Source organism: Lonchura striata, chromosome 21 (assembly GCF_050655825.1).
Source record: "Lonchura striata isolate lonStrDom1 chromosome 21, ASM5065582v1, whole genome shotgun sequence".
NCBI lineage: Eukaryota > Metazoa > Chordata > Aves > Passeriformes > Estrildidae > Lonchura > Lonchura striata.
In genome coordinates this window covers 7,923,967-7,947,110 of record NC_140723.1, presented here as the reverse complement: position 1 = coordinate 7,947,110, position 23,144 = coordinate 7,923,967, and the positions used below count along the sequence as shown (strand labels likewise).

The 23,144-nt window shown below is 50.5% G+C and overlaps 1 protein-coding gene across 2 annotated transcripts; it reads left to right on the top strand.

Annotated features, from left to right (window-relative positions):
• The first annotated feature begins 87 nt into the window (after positions 1 to 87).
• On the top strand, positions 88 to 5,735 carry LOC146765680 (uncharacterized). Of its 2 annotated transcripts, XM_085559022.1 has the most exons (5): positions 88 to 2,977; positions 3,609 to 3,768; positions 4,105 to 4,330; positions 4,380 to 4,526; positions 4,674 to 5,735. In XM_085559022.1, the coding sequence occupies exon 1, from the start codon at positions 379 to 381 to the stop codon at positions 1,720 to 1,722; it is 1,344 nt and encodes a 447-aa protein (XP_085415148.1). In that variant the 5' UTR covers positions 88 to 378; the 3' UTR covers positions 1,723 to 2,977; positions 3,609 to 3,768; positions 4,105 to 4,330; positions 4,380 to 4,526; positions 4,674 to 5,735. The 2 variants fall into 2 exon arrangements, with proteins under 2 accessions (XP_085415148.1, XP_085415147.1); XM_085559021.1 differs by having other exon boundaries at positions 4,105 to 5,735.
• The last annotated feature ends 17,409 nt before the right edge of the window (positions 5,736 to 23,144 follow it).

Genomic DNA, 23,144 nt, shown 5'->3' with positions numbered 1-23,144 from the left:
AATTAAAAAAAATTTTAAATAACTTCAAATTCGTGACAATGAAAACGAGCAAAATTAAAGTAGCGATTAAAAGTTTAAAATTCAATTTTTTTTTTAATATTGTGAGAACTTTAAAAGAAACCCAAATGAAATAAGAAATAAATGGAATAACAAGAAATAAACGCCATAAATAAATAAACTGATTAATTAAATGCCCCCCAAGAAGCCCACTCGAGCTCCCCCCGCGCGCTTTGGAGCCACTTTTCCCCCTTTTCCCATCCCTCCCTGGCGGGGTGGGAAAGGCTCACCCCGACCCGTGGGGTCGATTTTGGGACGGGCTCAGCGCCCCCACACCTTGCCCATCGCAGAGGCCGCCCTCATTAATTAACAGCGGCGTTAATGACGGGGCGGGCTCGGAATTCCCGGTTTTCCCCAAAAGCTGCGGGGCTGGGGAAGGAGCGCGCAGCGGGACGTGACGCCGGCGCCGGCGCTGCCTTTTGTTCGCAGCTGCGAGAGGGACCCGGCCCCGCCGCCTCCGCCGCCCCCTCCCCAAAAACCCGCCCGGAGGGCCGGCCCCCTCCCCAAACCCGGCCCCAAACCCGGACCGAAAACCGGACCGAAAACCGGACCGAAAACCGGACCGAAAACCGGACCCAAAACCGGACCGAAAACCGGACCCAAAACCGGACCGAAAACCGGACCGAAAACCGGACCGAAAACCGGCCCCAAAATCGGCCCAAAAACCGGACTGAAAACCGACCCCAAAATCGGACCGAAAACCAGCCCCAAAACCGGACCGAAAACCGGACCAAAAATCGGACCGAAAATCGGCCCAAAAACCGGACCGAAAACCGGACCGAAAACCGACCCCAAAACCGGACCGAAAACCGACCCCAAAACCGGACCAAAAATCGGCCCCAAAACCAGCCCCAAAACCCGACCCCAAAACCCGACCCCAAAACCCGGCCCCAAAACCGCCCCAAAACCCGACCCCAAAACCCGACCCCAAAACCCGGCCCCAAAACCCGGCCCCAAAACCCGACCCCAAAACCCGACCCCAAAACCCGACCACAAAACCAGCCCAAAAACCCGACCCAAAACCGGCCCCAAAACCGCCCCAAAACCAGCCCCAAAACCCGGCCCCAAAACCCGACCCCAAAACCCGGCCCCAAAACCAGCCCCAAAACCCGGCCCCAAAACCCGGCCCCAAAACCGGCCCCAAAACCTGACCCCAAAACCAGCCCCAAAACCGGCCCCAAAACAGGACCCAAAACCCGGCCCGAAAAACCGGCCCCAAAACCAGCCCCAAAACCAGCCCCAAAACCGGCCCCAAAACCGGCCCCTAAACTCGGCCCCAAAACCCAGCCCAAAACTAGCCCAAAAACCGGCCACCCCAAACCGGCCCCAAACCCGGCCCCAAAACCCGGCCCCACCCTCCGACTCTGTCCTGGCCCCCCACCTGGAACCCCAAACCCCGTCCCAGCCACCCCAAATCCCAACCCGGTCACCCCAATCCCCATCCTGGCCACCCCAAACCCCGTCCTGGCCACACCAAACCCTATCCAGATCACTCCAAACCCCATCCTGGCCCGCTCAGATCACCCCAAACCCCGTCCTGACCCCTCTGCCACCCCCAAACCCCATCCTGGCCACCCCAAACTCAGTCCTGGCCACCCCAAATTCCATCCTGGCCACCCCCCGCCACCCCAAACCCCATCCCAGTCACCCCAAACCCCATCCTGACCACCACAAACTCCCTCCTGATAACCCCAATCCCCGTTCTGACCCCCTCTGCCACCCCTAAACCCCGTCCTGGCCACCCCAAACCCTGTCCTGATCCCTCTGCCACCCCAAAATCCGTCTTGGCCACTCCAAACTCCATCCCAGCCACCCCAAACTCCATCCTGATCCCTCTGCCACCCCCAAACCCCATCCTGACCACCCCAATCCCCATCCTGGCCACCCCAAACTCTGTCCTGGCCTCCTCTGCCACCCCCAAACCCCGTCTTGGTCACCCCAAACTCTGTCCTGGCCTCCTCTGCCACCCCCAAACCCCGTCTTGGTCACCTCAAACTCTGTCCTGGCCTCCTCTGCCACCCCCAAACCCCGTCTTGGTCACCTCAAACTCTGTCCTGGTCACCCCAAACTCTGTCCTGACCTCCTCTGCCATCCCAAATCCCATTCTGGCCACCCCAAATCCCATCCTGGCCACCCCAAACTCCACCCTGGCCACCCCAAACTCTGTCCTGGCCACCCCAAACTCTGTCCTGACCTCCTCTGCCACCCCAAATCCCACCCTGGCCACCCCAAACCCCGTCCCGGCCACCCCAAACTCCACCCTGGCCACCCCAAACCCTGTCCTGGCCACCCCAAACTCCACCCTGGCCACCCCAAACTCTGTCCTGACCTCCTCTGCCACCCCAAATCCCATCCTGACCACCCCAAACCCCGTCCCGGCCACCCCAGCCCGTCCCGCTCCTTCCCGGCTCTGCTTTGGGGTTAAACCCGGCCTGGAGCCCAATTTCCAGCCTCAGCTCGGCCTAAACCTCCGCGCTTTGGGGTTTTCTGCCTTTCCATCCTCAAATCACCCCAATCCCCCTCCAAATTCATTTCAAAAGGGGGCAGTGTGCGGAGGGGAAAAAAAAAACTATTAAAAAAATTTCTTCCCGGGGTGTCAAATTGCGCCCGACTTCGGCAAAGGAAAAGACATCTCGCTCCTTCCCAAAAAACGCCAATTCCCGGAGTTTTCGGGGGGGAAAGGCCGGCCCCGCCGCATTCCTGCGGCCGTAATTGAATTATTTGCCGGGATGGGGAGGAAGGAGCCTGGGAATAAAGGTGAGAAGCAAAGATTCCTGCTCCGGCGGCGCTGGGGAGCCGGAGCGCCGGAGCCCGAGCGCTCCGTCCCCGCCGCTCCCGGGCCGCGCGTCAAACGCCGCCGCCGTTCTCCCTCCTGCCCCCGCCCGTTCTGATGGAATCGGGCAAGATTCGGCACTTTCAGGCAAAAAAAAATTAAAAAAAAATTAAAAAAAAAAGGAAAAAAATTCACTTTTTCCTTCACTTTCCTCCGGGCAGTGGCAACGCAAAGAGAGCCATTTATTCTTGTCATTATTCTTGTTATTACCATTGTTATTATTGTTATTATTATTATTAATATTTTTATTTTTATTTCATTTTATTTTTATTTTTATTTTTATTTTTATTTTATTTTTATTTTTATTTTTATTTTTATTTCTAATTTATTTTTATTTTTATTTTTATTTCTAATTTATTTTTATTTTTATTTTATTTTTATTTTATTTTTATTTTTATTTTTATTTTTATTTTTACTTTTATTTCTATTTTTATTTCTAATTTTTTTATTTTTATTTTATTTTTATTTTTACTTTTATTTCTATTTTTATTTCTAATATTTCTATTTCTATTTCTATTTCTATTTCTATTTTTATTTTTATTTTGAGGGCAGTCAGGCGGCAGCCGCACCCCGGGGTCTGTCCGAGGGGGGTCGGGGGTGACAGGGACTGTCCCCACCATCACCCCAAAAATCCGCTCCAGGAGGCATCACCCACTCCAAATCCTTTTTGGGGTTAAATTTGAATTTTTCTTTTTCTTTTTTTAATTTTTTTTTTCAGTTTTCCCATCTTCTCCCGGCTCTGCCTCGCGGACAAAAGCCGAGCCCGGTTCCCTGGATTAGCGCCGGCTCCATCGGGATGCGGCGCGCGGAATTCCCGCAGCGTTCCCGGCGGGAATTGCGCTCCCCACCTTCCCTGCGCATCTCCATGGTTTCCTAAGGTATGTTCCTGCTCGATAAACGCCGCGATTCCCGCTGGGATCGGGCTGCTGCGGTTTGGGATGGTTTTTTAGGAGCATCCCGTTATCCCCCGCATCCCTCGCGGGAGGGTTTCCGACTCGGAAATGCGGATTTTTGGGATGAAAGGGCTCCGCATCCCATTTTCTCCATGGAAAAGACGCTCTCAGGTTGATTAAACCCGTCTGGAAAATCTCCTCAATCAGCGATTTTGTTTATTGTAATTCTCCTCAAAAAGCCCTTTTTAAAAATTACTTTTATTAATTAGGATTCTCCTCAAAAAGTCCCTCTTTTTTAAATTTATAAATTTATTTTTTTAGGGATTTCATCCCATTTCTGGAGCGGGGCGCATCCAGGGAGGAGAAATTCCCTTGGGAAAATCACTCGGAGGCTGCTCAGGAGGAAAACCTGAAGGATTCGATCCCGATTTTCAAGACAAGGACGGGGAAAAAAAATCCAAAGCGAGCCCAAAACCGCCCGAGGAAGAATTCCTGAATGAAAAGTTGGTTCCTCGTGCAATCCCAGGAAGATTTGGGATGGGGGAAGGTTTTCCAGGGGAGATCCCGAATCCCGGGAAGATTTGGGATGGGGGAAGGTTTTCCAGGGGAGATCCCGAATTCCAGGAAGATTTGGGATGGGGGAAGGTTTTCCAGGGAAGATCCCGAATTCCAGGAAGATTTGGGATGCGGGAAGGTTTTCCAGGGGAGATCCCGAATCCCGGGAAGATTTGGGATGGAGGAAGGTTTTCCAGGGGAGATCCCAAATCCCAGGAAGATTTGGGATGGGGGAAGGTTTTCCAGGGGAGATCCCAAATCCCAGGAAGATTTGGGATGGAGGAAGGTTTTCTAGGGGAGATCCCGAATCCCAGGAAGATTTGGGATGGAGAAAGGTTTTCCAGGGGAGATCCCGAATCCCGGGAAGATTTGGGATGAGGGAAAGGTTTTCCAGGGTGGTTCTTTTCCTAAGGAGCGCTCTTTTCCCATGGGATTATCCCAAAAATCTCTCTTTAAAGGGACAGAAATCCAACTTTGGATTTCTCCCGGGAAAAGGGCTGGAAAGGGAAAGATTCCCGCGGGATTTCCGCGTTTTCCCGGAGCCGGGCCGGGCTCCTCGCGCTTCCCGGGCCCGGCAGGAACGGGGGAACGCGGCGGGAAAACCGGGAAAAGGGGCTGGGAAAGGGCAATTAATGAATGAATAAATGAATGGATTTAATGAAGTCTCCTTTTCCGGGAGCGGGAATACAGCGGTGTCCCCAGGAGTGTCCCCAGGAGATCCCAGGTGTCCCCAGGAGTGTCCTCAGGAATGTCTCCGGGAGATCCCAGGTGTCCCCAGGAATGTCCTCAGGAATGTCTCCAGGAGATCCCAGGTGTTCCCAGGAATGTCCTCAGGAGTGTCCCAGGAGTGTCCCCAGGAGATCCCAGGTGTTCCCAGGAATGTCCCAGGAGTGTCCCCAGCAAATCCCAGGTGTCACCAGAAATGTCCCCAGGAGATCCCAGGTGTCCCCAGGAGTGTCCCCAAGAATGTCGCCAGGATATTCCAGGTGTCCCCGAGGGTGTTTCCAGAAATGTCCCCAGGAGTGTCCCTGGGAGTGTCCCAGAAGAGTCCCCAGCAAATCCCGAGTGTCCCCAGGAATGTCCCCAGGAGATTTTGGGTGTCCCCAGGAGATCCCGAGTGTCTCCAGGAGATCCCGGGTGTCCCCGGGGGTGTCCCCAGGAGTGTCCTCAGGAATGTCCTCAGGAGTGTCCCAGGAGCATCCCCAGGGCATCCCGAATGTCTCCAGGAATGTCCTCAGCAGTGTCCCAGCAGTGTCCCAGCAGTGTCCCCAAGAGATTTTGGGCATCCTCAGGAGTGTCCCCAGGAGATCCCGGATGTCCTCGGGGGTGTCCCCAGGAGTGTCCTCAGGAATGTCCTCAGGAGTGTCCTCAGGAACATCCCCAGGGCATCCCGAGTGTCCCAGGAGTGTCCCCAAGAGATTTTGGGAGTCCTCAGGAATGTCCCCAGGAGATCCCGAGTGTCCTCGGGGGTGTTCCCAGCAGTGTCCCCAGGAGATCCCAGGTGTCCCCAGGGGTGTCCCCAGGTGACCCCGAGATCCCAGGCATCCCCAGGAGTGTTCCAGAAGTGTCCCCAGCAGATCCCAGTTGTCCCCAAGAATGTCCTCAGGAATGTTCCCAGGTGATCCCGAGTGTCCCCAGGAGATTTTGGGTGTCCCCAGGAGTGTCTCCAGCAGACCCCAGGTGTCCCCAGGAGGTCCCAGGTGTCCCCAGCACATCCAGAGTGTCCCCACGAGTGTCCCCAAGAGATTTTGGGAGTTCTCTGGAGTGTCCCCAGGAGATTCTGGGTGTCCCCGTGGGTGCCCCACGACTGTCCCCAGCAGATCCCGAGTGTCCCTGGGGGTGTCCCCGGGAGTGTCCCCAGCAGTGTCCCCAGCAGATCCCAGCAGTCTCCCGGCAGTGTCCCCAGCAGATCCCGGGTGTTCCCAGGAGGTCCCAGGTGTCCCCAGCACATCCAGAGTGTCCCCGGAGTACCCCCAGGAGTGTCCCCAGGAGGTCCTGGGTGCTTCCAGGAGATCCCAAATGTCCCCGGCAGTGTCCCCAGAGGTGTCCCCAGCAGATCCCGACTGTCCCCAGGAATGTCCCCAGCAGCGTCCCCAGCAGATCCCGGGTGTCCTGGCAGTGTCCCCAGGAATGTCCCCAGGAATGTCCCCAGAGGTGTCCCCAGCAGATCCCGGGTGTTCCCAGCAGTGTCCCAGGAATGTCCCCAGGAATGTCCCCAGGGGTGTCCCCAGCAGATCCCAGCTGTCCCCAGCAGTGTCCCACGAATGTCCCAGGGTTGTCCCCAGCAGATCCCAGCTGTCCCCAGCAGTGTCCCACGAATGTCCCCAGGAATGTCCCCAGCAGTGTCCCCAGCCGATCCCGACTGTCCCCATCAGTGTCCCCAGCAGATCCCGGGTGTTCCCAGGAGTGTCCCAGCAGTGTCCCCAGGAATGTCCCCAGGAATGTCCCCAGGAATGTCCCCAGGGGTGTCCCCAGGAATGTCCCCAGGAATGTCCCCAGGAATGTCTCCAGGAATGTCCCCAGGAATGACCCCAGGAATGTCCCCAGGAATGTCCCCAGGGGTGTCCCCAGGGGTGTCCCCACCAGTGTCCCAGGAGTGTCCCAGAAGTGTCCCCAGGAATGTCCCCAGGAATGTCCCCGGGAATGTCCCCAGGAATGTCCCCGGGGGTGTCCCCCGCAGTGTCCCCAGCAGATCCCAGGTGTCCCCCGCAGTGTCCCCGGGAATGTCCCCAGGAATGTCCCCAGGAATGTCCCCGGGGGTGTCCCCAGGAATGTCCCCGGGAATGTCCCCAGGAATGTCCCGGGGAATGTCCCCGGGGGTGTCCCCAGGAATGTCCCCAGGAATGTCCCCGGGAATGTCCCCAGGAATGTCCCGGGGAATGTCCCCGGGGGTGTCCCCAGGAATGTCCCCAGGAATGTCCCCGGGAATGTCCCCAGGAATGTCCCCAGGAATGTCCCGGGGAATGTCCCCAGGAATGTCCCCAGGAATGTCCCCGGGAATGTCCCCGGGAATGTCCCCGGGAATGTCCCCAGGAATGTCCCCAGGAATGTCCCCGGGGGTGTCCCCGGGGGTGTTCCCGGTCTGTTTTCCCAGACCCGCGGATCCCGGAGCGGCCCCGCCGGGGCCGGTTTAACCCGGCCCGGGAGCGATCCCTGGTCCGAGCCCGACACCTCCGGGCCGAGCCGGGAACTTCCACGGGATAAATCCCAACCGCGAGGCCGCAGCGTTCCCGACGTTCCCGATCCCACCGAATTCCCGTGCCGGGATCCGGGAGCGGGATGAAATCGCCCTTTTCCCGAGGCTCGGCCCCGCTCCGGGCGCCGATGGGATTTTCCCGGATTTCCCGGATTTCCCGCGGCTCTTCCCGCCGGTCCCGCCCGGACCTGCCTCTGGAATAACGGCGGGAATCCAGAGGTGAGGGATCCCGAGGGAATCTGAAATTCCCAAGAGATCCCAAGGGGCTCTGGAGAAGGGACAGGGCTGGGAAAGGCCGGGGCAGGGGAAATCGGGATTGGGATTTCCGGGGAGTTTTTTTCCTGGAGATCTCCAGCCCCTGGGATGGGATCCATCAAAATCCACAATTCCCTGAATTCCCACACCAGCTGCATCCATGTGGGATTCCCACCCCAATCCCTGTGCCCACATCATTCCCAAACCCTCCCAGCTGCCTCCGTTTGGGATTCCCATCCCGATCGCCTCCGTGGGATTGGGGCCTCTCCTGCTTTTTGGGAGCATCTCCGTGGGTTTTTGGGAAGCACTTCCATGGGATTGGGGCCTGTCCTCCTTTTTCTGGGAACATCTGCAAGGATTTTAGGATCTGTGCTGTTTTTAGGGAGAATCTCCATGGGTTTGGGGTCTGTCCTGCTTTTTGGGAGCATCTCCATGGGTTATTGGGAAGCCCTTCCATGGGATTGGGGATCCATCCTGCTTTTTGGGGACATCTCCATGGGTTTTAGGATCTGTCCTGCACTTTGAGGAGAATTTCCATGGGATTGGGATCGGTCCTCCTTTTCTGGGGCACATCTCCATGGGTTTTAGGATCTGTGCTGCTTTTTGAGAGCATCTCCATGGGTTTGGGGTCTGTTCTGATTTTGGGGGGCATCTCCAAGGGTTTTTGGGAAGCACTTCCATGAGACTGGGGCCTGTCCTCCTTTTTATGGGGACATCTCCAAGGATTTTAGGATCTGTGCTGCTTTTAGGGAGAATTTCCATGGGTTTGGGGTCTGTCCTGATTTTTGGGAGCATCTCCATGGGTTTTTGGGAAGCACTTCCATGGAATTGGGGTCTGTCCTGTTTTTCTGGTGGACATCTCCATGGGTTTGGGGTCTGTTCTGATTTTTGGGAGCATCTCCATGGGTTTCTGGGAAGCACTTCCATGCGTTTTAGGATCTGTGCTGCTTTTTGAGGAGAATTTCCATGGGATTGGGTCCTATTCTGCTTTTATGGACAATCTCATGGGATTGGGTTCTGTCCTGCTTTTTGCAGGAGACATCTCTGTGGGTTTTTGGGAAGCACTTCCATGGAATTGGGGTCTGTCCTGCTTTTCTGGAGGACATCTCCAAGGATTTTAGGATCTGTCCTGCACTTTGAGGAGAATTTCCATGGGATTGGGGTCTGTCCTCTTTAGAGGGACATCTCCATGTTTTTTAGGATCTGTCCTGCTCTTTGAGGAGAATTTCCATGCGACTGGGGCCTGTCCTGATTTTTGGGAGCATCTCCGAGGGTTTTTGGGAGGCACTTCCATGGGTTTTTGGATCTGTCCTGCTCTTTGAGGAGAATCTCCATGAGACTGGGGCTGGTCCTTAATTTTGGGAGCATCTCCGTGGGTTTTTGGGAAGCACTTCCATGAGATATGGGATCCATCCTGCTTTTTGGGGATATTCCCATGGGTTTTAGGATCTGTCCTGCACTTTGAGGAGAATTTCCATGGGACTGGGGCCTGTCCTGATTTTTGGGAGCATCTCTGAGGGTTTTTGGGAAGCACTTCCATGGGTTTTAGGATCTGTGGTGCTTTTTGAGGAAAATTTCCATGGAATTGGGGCCTGCCCCACTTTTTGGGGAGCATCTCCATGGGTTTTTGGGAAGTACTTCCATGGGTTTTAGGATCTGTGGTGCTTTTTGAGGAGAATTTCCATGGAATTGGGGCCTGTCCTGATTTTTGGGAGCATCTCTGAGGGTTTTTGGGAGGCACTTCCATGGGTTTTAGGATCTGTGGTGCTTTTTGAGGAGAATTTCCATGGAATTGGGGCCTGTCCCACTTTTGGGGAGCACATCCCTGCGTCCGCCGGATCCCCGTTTGCCGCGGTGAATTCCAGCACAATTCCCCATTCCCAGTTTGTCTCCCGGGTGGAAAATTCCTCCCTTTGCGCTTCCCATTTTTCCCGTTGGAATTCCAAGGGAACTCGTTCTCCCCTCTGGATTCTGCTCCTGCCGCCGCAGCGCCGCGTTGCCGCCAAATCCCTCGTTCCGTTCTCCGCGGGAAGCAGGAAAAATGGGAATTTCGGAGCTCCCTTCCCCTTCTCCCGCGGAATTCCGGGCTCGCCTGGGGCTGGAAAAGCCTGGGAAGGCCCAAGGAAAAGGATGGGAAGTGGGAAAAGCATTCCCAGATGGAATCCCCTGCTGGGATTAATGAGGAGAATGATTGATAGTGAATAGATATACTAAATATAATAGTGTATAGATAAATTTATATATGATATGATATGATATGATATGATATGATATGATATGATATGATATGATATGATATGATATTATATTATATTATATTATATTATATTATAATATCACATTATATTACAATGTATTACATTCTATTACAATATATTACATTATATTATATTATACATTACATTACATTATATTACATTACATTATATTATATTATAATATAGCTATATAATATAATATAATATATATATCTATTATTATAATATATAACTATTATTTATATATATATAAATAATATAATAAATATAAACTATAAAACTATATAGTATTATATTATATTATATTATATTATATTATATTATATTATATTATATTATATTATATTATATTATATTATATTATAACTATAATATATATATTTATATATTATATAAAACATATATTTTATATATTACATATTGACTCTTTTATTAGATATATCGAATATAATATTACATACAAACTATATAAATATATAAAAATTATAAAATTATTTAAATTTATGTAAATAAAATTATAATATATGTCTAGAAACTCAATATGAATATTATTATGAATATGATTATGAATACGATTATGAATATGAATATGAATATGAATAGGAATAGGAATAGGAATAGGAATAGGAATAGGAATAGGAATAGGAATAGGAATATACATATTTATCATTATTGATCACAGTTTAAAAACCTGGCAGGAACAAGTCAGTGATCCCAAATATCGATCAAAATCAGAAATTACCAATAAGAAACTCGCCCAAATTGATAAAATCAGGAATTATCAATGAAGTCACGAAATATTGGTGAAAATCAGGAATTATCGATAATGAACTCTCAAAATATTGATGGAAATCAATATAAACGATAAATTATGGAAATCAGTGATCAATAATAAACTCTCACAAATATTGATTAAATCTGGAATTATCAACAATGAATTCTCGAAATATTGATGGAAATAGGGAATTATCAATAATAAATCCACAAAATATTGATAAAAATCAGGAATTATCAATAACAAACTCATAAAAATATTGATGGAAACCAGGAATTATCAATAATAAACTCAGACAAATATTGATTCAATCAGGGATTATCAATAATAAACTCACCTAAATATAGAATAAAATTTATTATTATTATTATTATTATTATTATTATTATTATTATTATTATTATTATTACTACTACTACTACTACTACTACTACTATTACTATAATTACTACTAATAGTAATAATACTGTCAACTCTAAATCACACAAATAAATGGATAAAACAATAAAGAAAAGGAAAAATAAAATAATTTGGGATAGCTTTAATTGTAGGATTGAGACGTCAACAGGAAATATTTTAATATCGACACTTAATTAGCAGTATTTATTTATATTATTTATTTACATTAATTATTACTTATTTGATATTCACACTTGAGTATTTGTGAATATTTTATTTATATTTTAACCTTTGAGGTCATACAGAATGAAATGGGAAAATAAAGGGATTTTCCATAGAAAATAAAGTGGATTCCAGGGGTTTAGACCAGGAATTCGAATTTAGGGGAATTTTTATGGATCTCATCCCTCTCTCGTGGCATTCCCAGCCCAAAATCAATTGTTAAATCTGGGGGGATGGAGCAGGAAGTGGAATTTGATCTGGATCAATAAATATTGATCGGGATCAATAAATAGGGAAAAAGGGGGGGAAGGAGGGAAAGGGAAAAAAAGGGGAGGAAATGGGGGGGAAAAGGGAAAAGGGGGGAAAAGAGGGGGAAAGGGGGAAATGGAAAAGAAGGAAAAATGAGGGAAAAGGGGGAAAAGGGGAGAAAAAGAGAAGGAAAGGGGAGAAAAGAGGGGAAAAGGGGAAGAAAGTGAGGAAAAGAGGAAAAGGGGGGAAAGGGGGAAAAAGGGAGGGAAAAATAGTGGAAAAGGGGGAAAAGGGGGGGAAAGAGGAAAAAGGGGGAGAAGGGGGAAATGGGAAAAGGGAAAAAATGGGGAAAGGGGCAAAAAGGGCAGGAAAATGTGAGGAAAAGGGGGAAGGGAAGGGAAGGGAAGGGAAGGGAAGGGAAGGGAAGGGAAGGGAAGGGAAGGGAAGGGAAGGGAAGGGAAGGGAAGGGAAGGGAAGGGAAGGGAAGGGAAGGGAAGGGAAGGGAAGGGAAGGGAAGGGAAGGGAAGGGAAGGGAAGGGAAGGGAAGGGAAGGGAAGGGAAGGGAAGGGAAGGGAAGGGAAGGGAAGGGAAGGGAAGATCTCTCCTGAGATTCCACCTGGAATTCTCTGCTCCAACATGGAACTGTTGGAGTAGGTGCAGAGGAGGCCACAGAGATGCCGAAGGGATTGGAGCAGCTTGGAGGGATGGATGGATGATGGATGGATGGATGGATGGATGGATGGATGGATGATGGATGGATGGATGGATGGATGATGGATGGATGGATGGATGATGGATGATGGATGGATGGATGGATGGATGATGGATGGATGGATGATGGATGGATGGATGGATGGATGGATGGATGGATGGATGGATGGATGATGGATGATGGATGGATGGATGGATGGATGATGGATGGATGGATGGATGGATGATGGATGGTTGATGGATGGATGGATGGATGGATGATGGATGGATGGATGATGGATGATGGATGGATGGATGATGGATGGATGGATGGATGGATGGATGGATGGATGATGGATGGATGGATGGATGATGGATGATGGATGGATGGATGGATGGATGATGGATGGATGGATGATGGATGGATGATGGATGGATGATGGATGATGGATGGATGATGGATGGATGGATGATGGATGATGGATGGATGGATGGATGGATGGATGGATGGATGGATGGATGATGGATGGATGGATGGATGGATGATGGATGGATGGATGGACGGACGGATGGATGGAAGATGGAATCCATGGAATGGTGGATGGATGTGGAGACCTGGGAGCTGGTCACTTCCAGTGTCTTCAGGGAAGCTGGAGAGGGAATGTTCCTCGGGAAGTGGAGCACCATGAGGAGCAGGAGTGGGTCTCACTGGAAGTGGGGTAATTTGGGTGGAATTTGAGAAGAAATTCCTCCCTGGGAAGGAGGGGGATCCCTGTCTCTGCTTCCCAGAAAAGCCTTTGGATCCCTGGAATGCCCCAGGCCGGGCTGGATGGGCTGGAGGCACCTGGGGGCAGGGAAAGTGTCCAGGCATGGAATGGGATGAGCTCGAAGGTCTCTCCAACCCAACCCGAGCCATTCCAGGATTCCAGGATCCCTTTCCCTGTCCCACGGTGTCACCTGAGGGGGGAATTCCAGGAGTTCCTGCAGGAAACCCCCGCTCGGGAAGGGTCAGCATGTCCTGGGACCGACGGGCTCGGACACGGCTCGGACACGGCTCGGACACGGCTCGGACACGGCTCGGACACAGCTCAGGGACGTTTTCCTCCCTCCCTGAGAGCAGAATTCCCTTAGGATCTCCTCGGGGACCTCTGAACCCTCCTCATGGAGCGGTTCTTGGGCCGCCATCCGTGGTTTTTTGTTTTTTGGGATAAGCAGAGCGGCAGCTCCTGGCGCTCCATCGGCAGATCCCTGCTGCCACCGTGTGGATTCGGCCGGGAAGGTTCGGGAAAAGATTCCCTGCTTTTCCCGGTTATCCATCCATCCATCATCCATCCATCATCCATCCATCATCCATCCATCCATCCATCCATCCATCCATCATCCATCCATCCATCCGTCCATCCATCCATCCATCTATCCATCCATCATCCATCCATCCATCCATCATCCATCCATCCATCATCCATCCATCATCCATCCATCATCCATCCATCATCCATCCATCCATCATCCATCCATCATCCATCCATCCATCATCCATCCATCATCCATCCATCCATCATCCATCATCCATCCATCATCCATCCATCCATCATCCATCCATCCATCATCCATCCATCATCCATCCATCCATCCATCATCCATCCATCATCCATCCATCATCCATCCATCATCCATCCATCCATCATCCATCCATCATCCATCCATCCATCATCCATCATCCATCCATCATCCATCCATCCATCATCCATCCATCCATCATCCATCCATCATCCATCCATCCATCATCCATCCATCATCCATCCATCCATCCATCATCCATCCATCATCCATCCATCATCCATCCATCATCCATCCATCCATCATCCATCATCCATCCATCCATCATCCATCCATCCATCTGTCCGTCCATCCATCCATCATCCATCCATCCATCATCCATCCATCATCCATCCATCCATCATCCATCATCCATCCATCATCCATCCATCCATCATCCATCCATCCATCATCCATCCATCATCCATCCATCCATCATCCATCCATCATCCATCCATCCATCCATCATCCATCCATCATCCATCCATCATCCATCCATCATCCATCCATCCATCATCCATCATCCATCCATCATCCATCATCTATCCATCATCCATCCATCCATCATCCATCCATCCATCTGTCCGTCCATCCATCCATCATCCATCCATCCATCACCCATCCATCCATCCATCATCCATCCATCCATCATCCATCCATCATCCATCCATCCATCCATCCATCATCCATCCATCCATCCATCATCCATCCATCCATCATACATCCATCCATCATCCATCCATCATCCATCATCCATCCATCATCCATCCATCCATCCATCCATCATCCATCCATCCATCCATCATCCGTCCATCCATCATCCGTCCATCATCCATCCATCCATCATCCATCCATCATCCATCATCCATCATCCATCCATCCATCATCCGTCCATCATCCATCCATCCATCCATCCATCCATCATCCATCCATCCATCCATCCATCCATCCATCCATCATCCATCCATCCATCATCCATCCATCATCCATCCATCTGTCCGTCCATCCATGCATCATCCATCCATCATCCATCCATCCATCATCCATCCATCCATCATCCATCCATCCATCCATCATCCATCCATCCATCATCCATCCATCCATCATCCCTCCCTCAGATAACGGATGGAGGTCCATGGATGGATGATTTTGTATAAAATTATATTTTCTCTATCGAAGATTTTTCTCTTTAAATTCTATTTTCTATAAAATTATATTTCTATTAAAATGACTCCTCTGAGGAGGTTCCAGCGGCTCTGGAGGCTTGGGAATGCTGGATGAGCAGCACTGGAACCTGGATCCTCCTTCCTGGAGCTCTGGATCGGACGGGGAGAATTCCATGGAATCCTGACCCTTCCACCAGCCTCGTTTGGGGACCTGGATGAGACCCCAGCTGCTGGTGGGGATAAAAATCCTGGATGTCAGGGATGGGGAATTCCCCGCAGCTCCAGGTGGGACCTGGAGAAAGGAGAGCTGGGATTGGGGAGGACCTGCTGGAATTGTCCCCTCTCCCAGGGAAGGAACCGCCCTGGGACTGGGAGGAGCTGTGGGATGAGCTCCCTCAGCATTCCCGGGCTTTCACCCCCAGGTCCCACCAAGGAGCTGTGGGAAAGGAGTCCTTGGGAATCTGCACCGGGATGTGGGGCTGGATCTGGCTGTGGAGGACACCGGGATAATCCCAGACCTTCATTCCAGGTGATCCCAAATCTCCACCTGCCCCAGGAAGAGGGACTGGATTCATCTTTGAAGGACACCAGGAAACTCCTGCACCTTCATCCTGGACAATCCCAGGTCTTCATTCCAGGTGATCCCAAATCCCTGCCTGCACCAGGATCTGAGGCTGGATGTGACTTTGGAGGACACCGGGACAATCCCACACCTTCATCCTGGACAATCCCATGTGTTCATCCCGGTAATCCCAAATCTCCAACTGCACCCGGATCTGGGGTTGGATGTGACTTTGGAGGACACTGGGACAATCCCAGACCTTCATTCCAGGTGATCCCAAATCTCCACCTGCCCTGAAATACGGGACTGGATCTGGCTCTGGAGGACACCGGGACAATCCCTTCATTCCAGGTGATCCCAAATCCCTGCCTCCACCAGGATCTGGGGCTGGATTCATCTTTGGAGGACACCAGGACAATCCCACACCTTCATCCTGGACAATCCCATGTGTTCATCCCAGGTGATCCCAAATCTCCACCTGCCCTGAAATGGACTGGATCCATCTTTGGAGGATAGTGGGAAAATCCCTTCATCCCAGGTGATCCCAAATCCCAGCCTCAACCAGGATTTGGGGCTGGATCTGTCTTTGGAGGACACCGGGACAATCCCAGACCTTCATTCCAGATGATCCCAAATCTCCACCTGCCCTGAAATACGGGGCTGGATCTGGCTCTGGAGGACACCAGGACCATCCCATGTGTTTATTCCAGGTGATCCCAAATCCCTGCCTCCACCAGGATTTGGGGCTGGATCTGGCTCTGGAGGACACCAGGACCATCCCATGTGTTCATTCCAGGTGATCCCAAATCCCTGCCTGCACCGGGATGTGGAATTTCAGGGCTGGAAAAAAAAAAATTTGGAATCTGAGTTCATAGGGATCATTTCCATTGGAATTGAGGGGTGGGAAGGGCTGCGTGTTCCTGGGATTTATAGGGAATAGCCTTTCCTGGAATCCCCCCACGGAATGAGGTGGGAATGGGATGGGATTTAAAGCCCTTCCAGCCCAAATATTCCTGGGATTGTGCTGAGGAATATCCCGGGTGAGCATCCAGGCCAGGAGCTGAGAAGTTCAGGGCTGGAAAAACTGGGAATCTGAGTTAATCGGGACAATTTCCATTGGAATTGGGATAATTTCATTGGAATTGGGATGATTTTCATTGGAATTGGGATGATTTCCATTGAAATTGGGATCATTTTCATTGGGATAATTTTCATTGGAATTGGGATAATTTCTATTAGAATTGGGATTGTTTCCACTGGAATTGGGACAATTTCATTGGAATTGGGATGATTTCCATTGGAATTGGGATCATTTTCATTGGAATAATTTTCACTGGAAGAGGGATAATTTCATTGAGAGATCATTTTCATTGGAATAATTTTTATTGGAATTGGGATAATTTCTTTTGGAATTGGGACCGTTTTCATTGGAATTGGGATCATTTCTATTAGAACTGGGATCGTTTCCACTGGAATTGGGATTATTTCCATGGGAATTTGGATTGTTCCATTGGAAGTGAGAGGTGGAAAGGGCTGAGGGATGGATGTTCCCAGGTTTTTTAGGGATTTTCTCCCCCTGGAATCCCAGGGAATGCCTGGGGGCCAGAATTTGGGATCTCCTCGCGCTCCGGGGCTTTCCAGGGGGTCCGAGCTGGATATGGATCCCAAGGGAAGCCCCTGGGATGAGGAGGGATGGGAGAAATGATCCCACGGGAAAAGATTCCTTTGGTTACTCCGGGCTGTAAAACTGCCCTGATCCCAGATTTCCCTTGGATTTTTCCAAAGGCTGCTGGAATTCCCACTTTTCCCTCCGGTTTTCCTCTCCCTGACCTACAGGAATTTGGGATGAAACCCAGGCTGAGCCCTTCCAGCACAGGCCGGATAAATCCCTAAAATATCCCCCAAGTGTGGCCTCCGGGAAACTCAGGAATCCCGATTTTCTTCTTTCCAAGGTGATTTTTCAAAAAGCGGATGGAATTCCCACTTTTCCCTCCCCATTTTTCATTCCCAGAGGGATCCAGCAGAATCCTCCTGCTCGGAGCCCTCAGGATGAGCCCAGGGGAATTTCAATGGAAAACCTCCAGGAAAATCTGGGAAAATCAGGAATAAATCCCATTTTTCCTTAAAAATTCCAGGAATTCCTTTGAATTCCCATTTCTTTGGCTGCTCCTTGATCATTCCCTGAGCTCCCTTTTCCTTGGGAATTCCCAGTCCTCGATTTCAACTTGATTTCAAAACCATGGAATTTTTTCCATGCCTGCTTTGCCCCATTTGGATGAGGAGCACCGAAAATTAAAGGATTTCAGGATTCCTGGGAATGAAAGTATTTTGGGAAAACTGCATCCAGGTGGATCCCAGAGAGGACTGGGAGGAGAATTCCCACTTTTCCCTGGAAATTCCCTCATTCCCAAAACACTTTTGGGCAGATGAGAGGGAGAAGGAGCAGAAATTGGGGAAAAAACTCCAAAATTATGGAATTTTCAGCCTTTCCCTATGGAAATGGGGGGAATGAGGATCCTGCTCCATGTCCCTGTGGGAATGAGGGATTTGCTGGGATGAGGAGTTGGGAATTCCCACATTCCTGCGATTTTTTTGGGAATTTACCCCCAGCTGAGCCCCAAAGACGTTTTTGCACCTTCCAAGTTTTTTTCTGGGAAGCATCCAAACCTTTCCTGGGATTTCTCCGGGGATAAATCTTGATCTTCGCTGGGATGAAAAATCTTGGAAAAACCACTGGATGTAATCTAGGAATAAAAAATTCCAGGAGGATTCCAGCCGCAAAAAGAAGCAGGAAAAAACCGCTGGAAAAGCCAAAGGAATCGCGATGCTGAAGGTTGGGAATAACGCTGGAAAATGAGGAATAAATCCCAGTTTTCCATGTTTTAAACCGGGAGACCCTAGATGGCAGCAACGCCTCGGGAAAGGGAATTTTGAGGATTTGGGAATTTTGAGGCTCCACTGGGCTCAGCTTCCATTGAAAATTCCTGAATTTTAAAATTCCTGTGGATCCTTGCGCTCCTGGATTTTTCTTCTTCTCCTCATCTCTGGATTTTTCCCTATTTAGGGAAAATCCTCCATTGAAATCCCAAAATTCGGGATCGAGACAATCCCAAATTCTGTTTTAAGGTCCCTATGATCTTCAGGGAAAATTCCTGGGATTCTTTATCCCCCCTTCTCCAGCCGGTTTGGAAAATTTGGATCCCCCAGGAAAGCAAAATCCCAGAATTCCATCCTCATTCTCCAGCTCCAAAATTCCCAGTGGAAAAACAAAACAAAACGAAACAAAAAAGCCAAAAAAAAAAAAAAAAAACCCACCTGGAATTTGGTTAGAACACCTCGGCCTGGGTGGATTTTCCTGGAATTTCTGCAGGATTGGGATTTCCAGCACCTCTGGAATCGCTGCTGCTTTAGGGAAGCAAAAACCTGGAAGTCACATCCCAGTGCGGGAAATTCTCCTTAAAAAGCAGGACAGATCCTAAAATCCATGGAAATGTCCCCAAAAAAAGCAGGACAGATCCTTAATCCCATGGAAATGTCCCCAAAAAAAGCTGGACAGATCCTTAATCCCATGGAAATGTCCCCAAAAAAAGCAGGACAGATCCTTAATCCCATGGAGAATGATCGGGATGGGAATCCCACACGGATGCAGCTGAACCAATTTGGGAATTACGTGGGAATGGGGATCGGGGTGGGAATCCCACACGGATGCAGCTGGAATGATGAGGGGATTTAGGGAATTGTGGATTTTTATGGATCCCATTCCAGGGGGGCTGGAGATCTCCAGGAGAAAACTCCCCAGAAATCCCAATCCCAGTTTCCCCCACCATGGGTTTTCCCAGCCCTTCCCCTTGGGATTCTTTTGGGAATCTCGGATTCCCTTGGGATCCCTCGGGGGGCACAGCCCGGGACAATCCCCTCTCCCCGCTGGCTCCGGATCCCGGGCGTTATTCCAGGAATTTCTCTGGATTGGACCATTCCCAGTCCCTGCGCGGTTCTGGAATTCCTGGAGGATGGAGGTGGAAATTCCCGGATTCCCTGGATTCTGGCATCACCTGGACATTCACGTTGGATTTTGGGAAAAATTTCTTCTTCCAGAGGGTTCGGAGCTGATCTGGCTCCCCATGGAATGGGAACATTCCCAAGGCTGCCGGAGCACCGGGAATGTTTGGGAATGTGGAATTTTGGGATGTCTGAGCAGGGCCTGGAGCTGGATCTGATCCCTGGGGGTTAAATTTGGGTTTTCCATGATCCTTTGGGATATTCCTCGATCCTTCGGGAACACCTCATCCCATTCCCATCCCGCTCCCGTTCCAGCGGGATTTTGGGATCAGGGATAACGATCCCAGCGATGGCTCCGGCTCCAGGGTCGGGATGGAGCTCCAGGAATGGGATGAGGGGCTCCAGCAGTGCCTGGGGATCCCAGAGCTTTCCCTGCCCTTTTCCAGAATTTTCCCAGCCCTTTCCCTGCCCTTTCCCAAAATTTTCCTAGAGTTTTCCCAGCCCTTGTCCAGCCCTTTCCCAGAATTTTCCCTGCCCTTTTCCCAGTTCTTTTCCAGCCCTTTCCCAGAGCTTTCCCAGCCTTTTTCCAGAGTTTTCCCTGCTCTTTTCCTGTCCTTTCCCAACCCTTTCCCAACACTTTCCTCCCTGCTCTTTTCCAGCCCTTTCCCAGAGATTTCCCAGCCCTTTTCCAGCCTTTTCCTAGAGTTTTTCCAGCCCTTTTCCAGAGATTTCCCAGCCGTTTCCCAGCCCTTTTCCCAGCCTTTTCCCAGCCCTGGGCCCGGCTCTGCTGATGATTCCCGGGAGCAAATCCAGGGAAAACAGAGCAGAAGGGAAGGAGCTGAGGAAGCCCCAGCAGCACCAAAATTCCCAGAAAAACCTGGAATCCCCATCCCGGGAATGTCCAAGGCCGGGCTGCAGCAGCCTGGGGTAGCGGGAGGTGGAGCTGAGGGGGATTTGAGCTCCTTTCCCCCGGCCCCTCTGGAACTGTGGGATAAGCAGCGAATTCCTGGAAAAGCTGGGAAAAGGGGGTGAGGGAATGTGTGAGCTGGGAAAAACTGGGAAAAGGGGATGAGGGAATGTCTGAGCCGGGAAAAACTGGGAAAAACTGGGAAAAACTGGGAAAAACTGGGAAAAACTGGGAAAAACTGGGAAAAACTGGGAAAAACTGGGAAAAACTGGGAAAAACTGGGAAAAGGGGATGAGGGAGTGTCTGAGATGGGAAAAACTGGGAAAAAGGAATGAGGGAATATCTCAGCTGGGAAAAACTGGCAAAAGAGGATGAGGGAATGGCTGAGCTGGGAAAAACTGGGAAAAAGGGGGTGAGGGAATGTCTGAGCTGGGAAAAACTGGGAAAAGGGGATGAGGGAGTGTCTGAGATGGGAAAAACTGGGAAGCAGAAATGACGGGAATGCTGAGGTGGCTCTGGATGCCTGGGATGTGCTGGGAATTCTGCCGGAGCTGTGAAAATTATCCCGGAATGAACTTCTTCTGTTCCCTGGATTCAGGGATGGGAACAGGGAGAGCTCCCAGAATTCCAGGGATTCCCAGAATTCTGGAGTTCCAGCTGCAGAGGCCCGGCAATTCCAGGGATTTCTGGATTTTCAGGGGTCTCTGCTGCTGGGGAGTCCCTGCAATTCCAGGGATTCCCAGATTTTCAGGAGTCCCAGCTGCTGTCCCTGTGGAACCAGGAGTTTTCCCCGTTCCCATCCATGGATCCATGGATTCCAGGGAAAATCCCACTCCCACAGGATCCACGGTGACCTCTGGTTGTTCATGCCTGGAAAGATCCCTGGGGGAACGGGTGGAGTTTATTGGGATTCTCCACGTGCATTCCCAATCCTTTTTCTGGGAAATTGTGGCAGCTTTTCCAACCTTTCCATGAAAATCCAGGACATCCCGATGAAAGGGAAGAACCAAACCTTTGGGATTTGGGATCAAGGAAGGACCAAACCTTTGGGATTTGGGAGCAGGGGAAGAACCAAACCTTTGGGATTTGGGATCAAGGAAGGATCCAAACCTTTGGGATTTGGGAGACTTCCAGAGGCTTCTCCCTGAGCTGGGATTTGGACCAGGGAATGAACCAAAACTTCAGGATTTGGGAGCAGGGAATGAACCAAACTTTTGGGATTTCGGAGCAGGGAAAGGACCAAACCTTTGGGATTTGGGATAGGAGAATGAACCAAACTTTCGGGATTTGGGACTGGGGAACAAACCAAATCTTTGGGATTGAGGAGTACGGAATGAACCAAACCTTCGGGATTCGGGAACAGGGAAAGAATGCAAACCTTTGGGATTTGGGAGTAGGGAACAATGCAAACCTTTGGAATTTGGGAAACTTCCAGAGACTTCTCCCTGTGCTGGGATTTGGGAGCAGGGAATGAACCAAACCTTCGGGATTTGGGAGCGGGGAACATTGCAAACTTTTGGAATTTGGGAGCAGGTCACGAGCCAAACTTTTGGGATTGGGAGCAGGTCACGAACCAAACCTTTGGGATTTGGGAGCAGGGAATGAACCAAATCTTTGGGATTTGGGAGCAGGGAACAATGCAAATCTTTGGAATTTGGGAGCAGGGAACAATGCAAACCTTTGGAATTTGGGAGACTTCCAGAGGCTTCTCCGTGTGCTGGGATTTGGGAGCAGGGAATGAACCAAACCTTCGGGATTTGGGAGCAGGGAACGACACTTCCAGGTGAGCGTGGGTTTGGATTTGTCCTTTTCCCTTTCTTTTCCCTCTCCCTGATCCCAAAGTCATTCCCGCGCACTCCCAGCCCGTGTGTCCTTCCCGGCAGGACAAGGCCGGGACGTTCCCGGGCGTTTTTCATCTCCCAAATGCTTCCCAAAATTCATCTGGGAGAGTGCAGGAGCGGGGGAGGGAGCGCTGCCCGCAATTCCCCGTCCTTGGCGCTCATCCCGCGGGAATTGCGGGCTCGGCGGGCAGGAAGGGGTTAACGGGAAGGTGAAACACGAAACGGCGCCGGGAGAAAGGCGGGATCTGGGAAAAGCTTTCCTGGGATGGAAAACAATCCAATGTCCTCTGGAAGGGCTCCAGGACCTCGTTCCCACCCCCGCCGGGAGCTCTCCTCTGCAGCGGGCGCGGGGAAAGGGCAAAAATCGGGATTTGGGATGGGGACGGGAATGCTGGAATGCTCCAACGCCTGGAATTCCCAGCGTGGGAAAAGCAGGAACGTGTGGGAGCACGAGCGAGAGGTGACTTTGGAGCCAGGAGTTCAATAATGACAGGAAAGAGAAGGAGGTTTTGGGATTCGCGGAATTTCTCGCGTGAAACATCCCAAAAAAAAGAGGCTCTGGGATGTGCGAGGGAATTCCAGCCCGGCAGCAGCGGGATGATCCCTCTGGAATGGCCCCGGGGTGGGAGCAGGAGGCTGGAGTCGGACAGGGATCAAACCTTCGGGATTTGGGAGCTGGGAACCATCC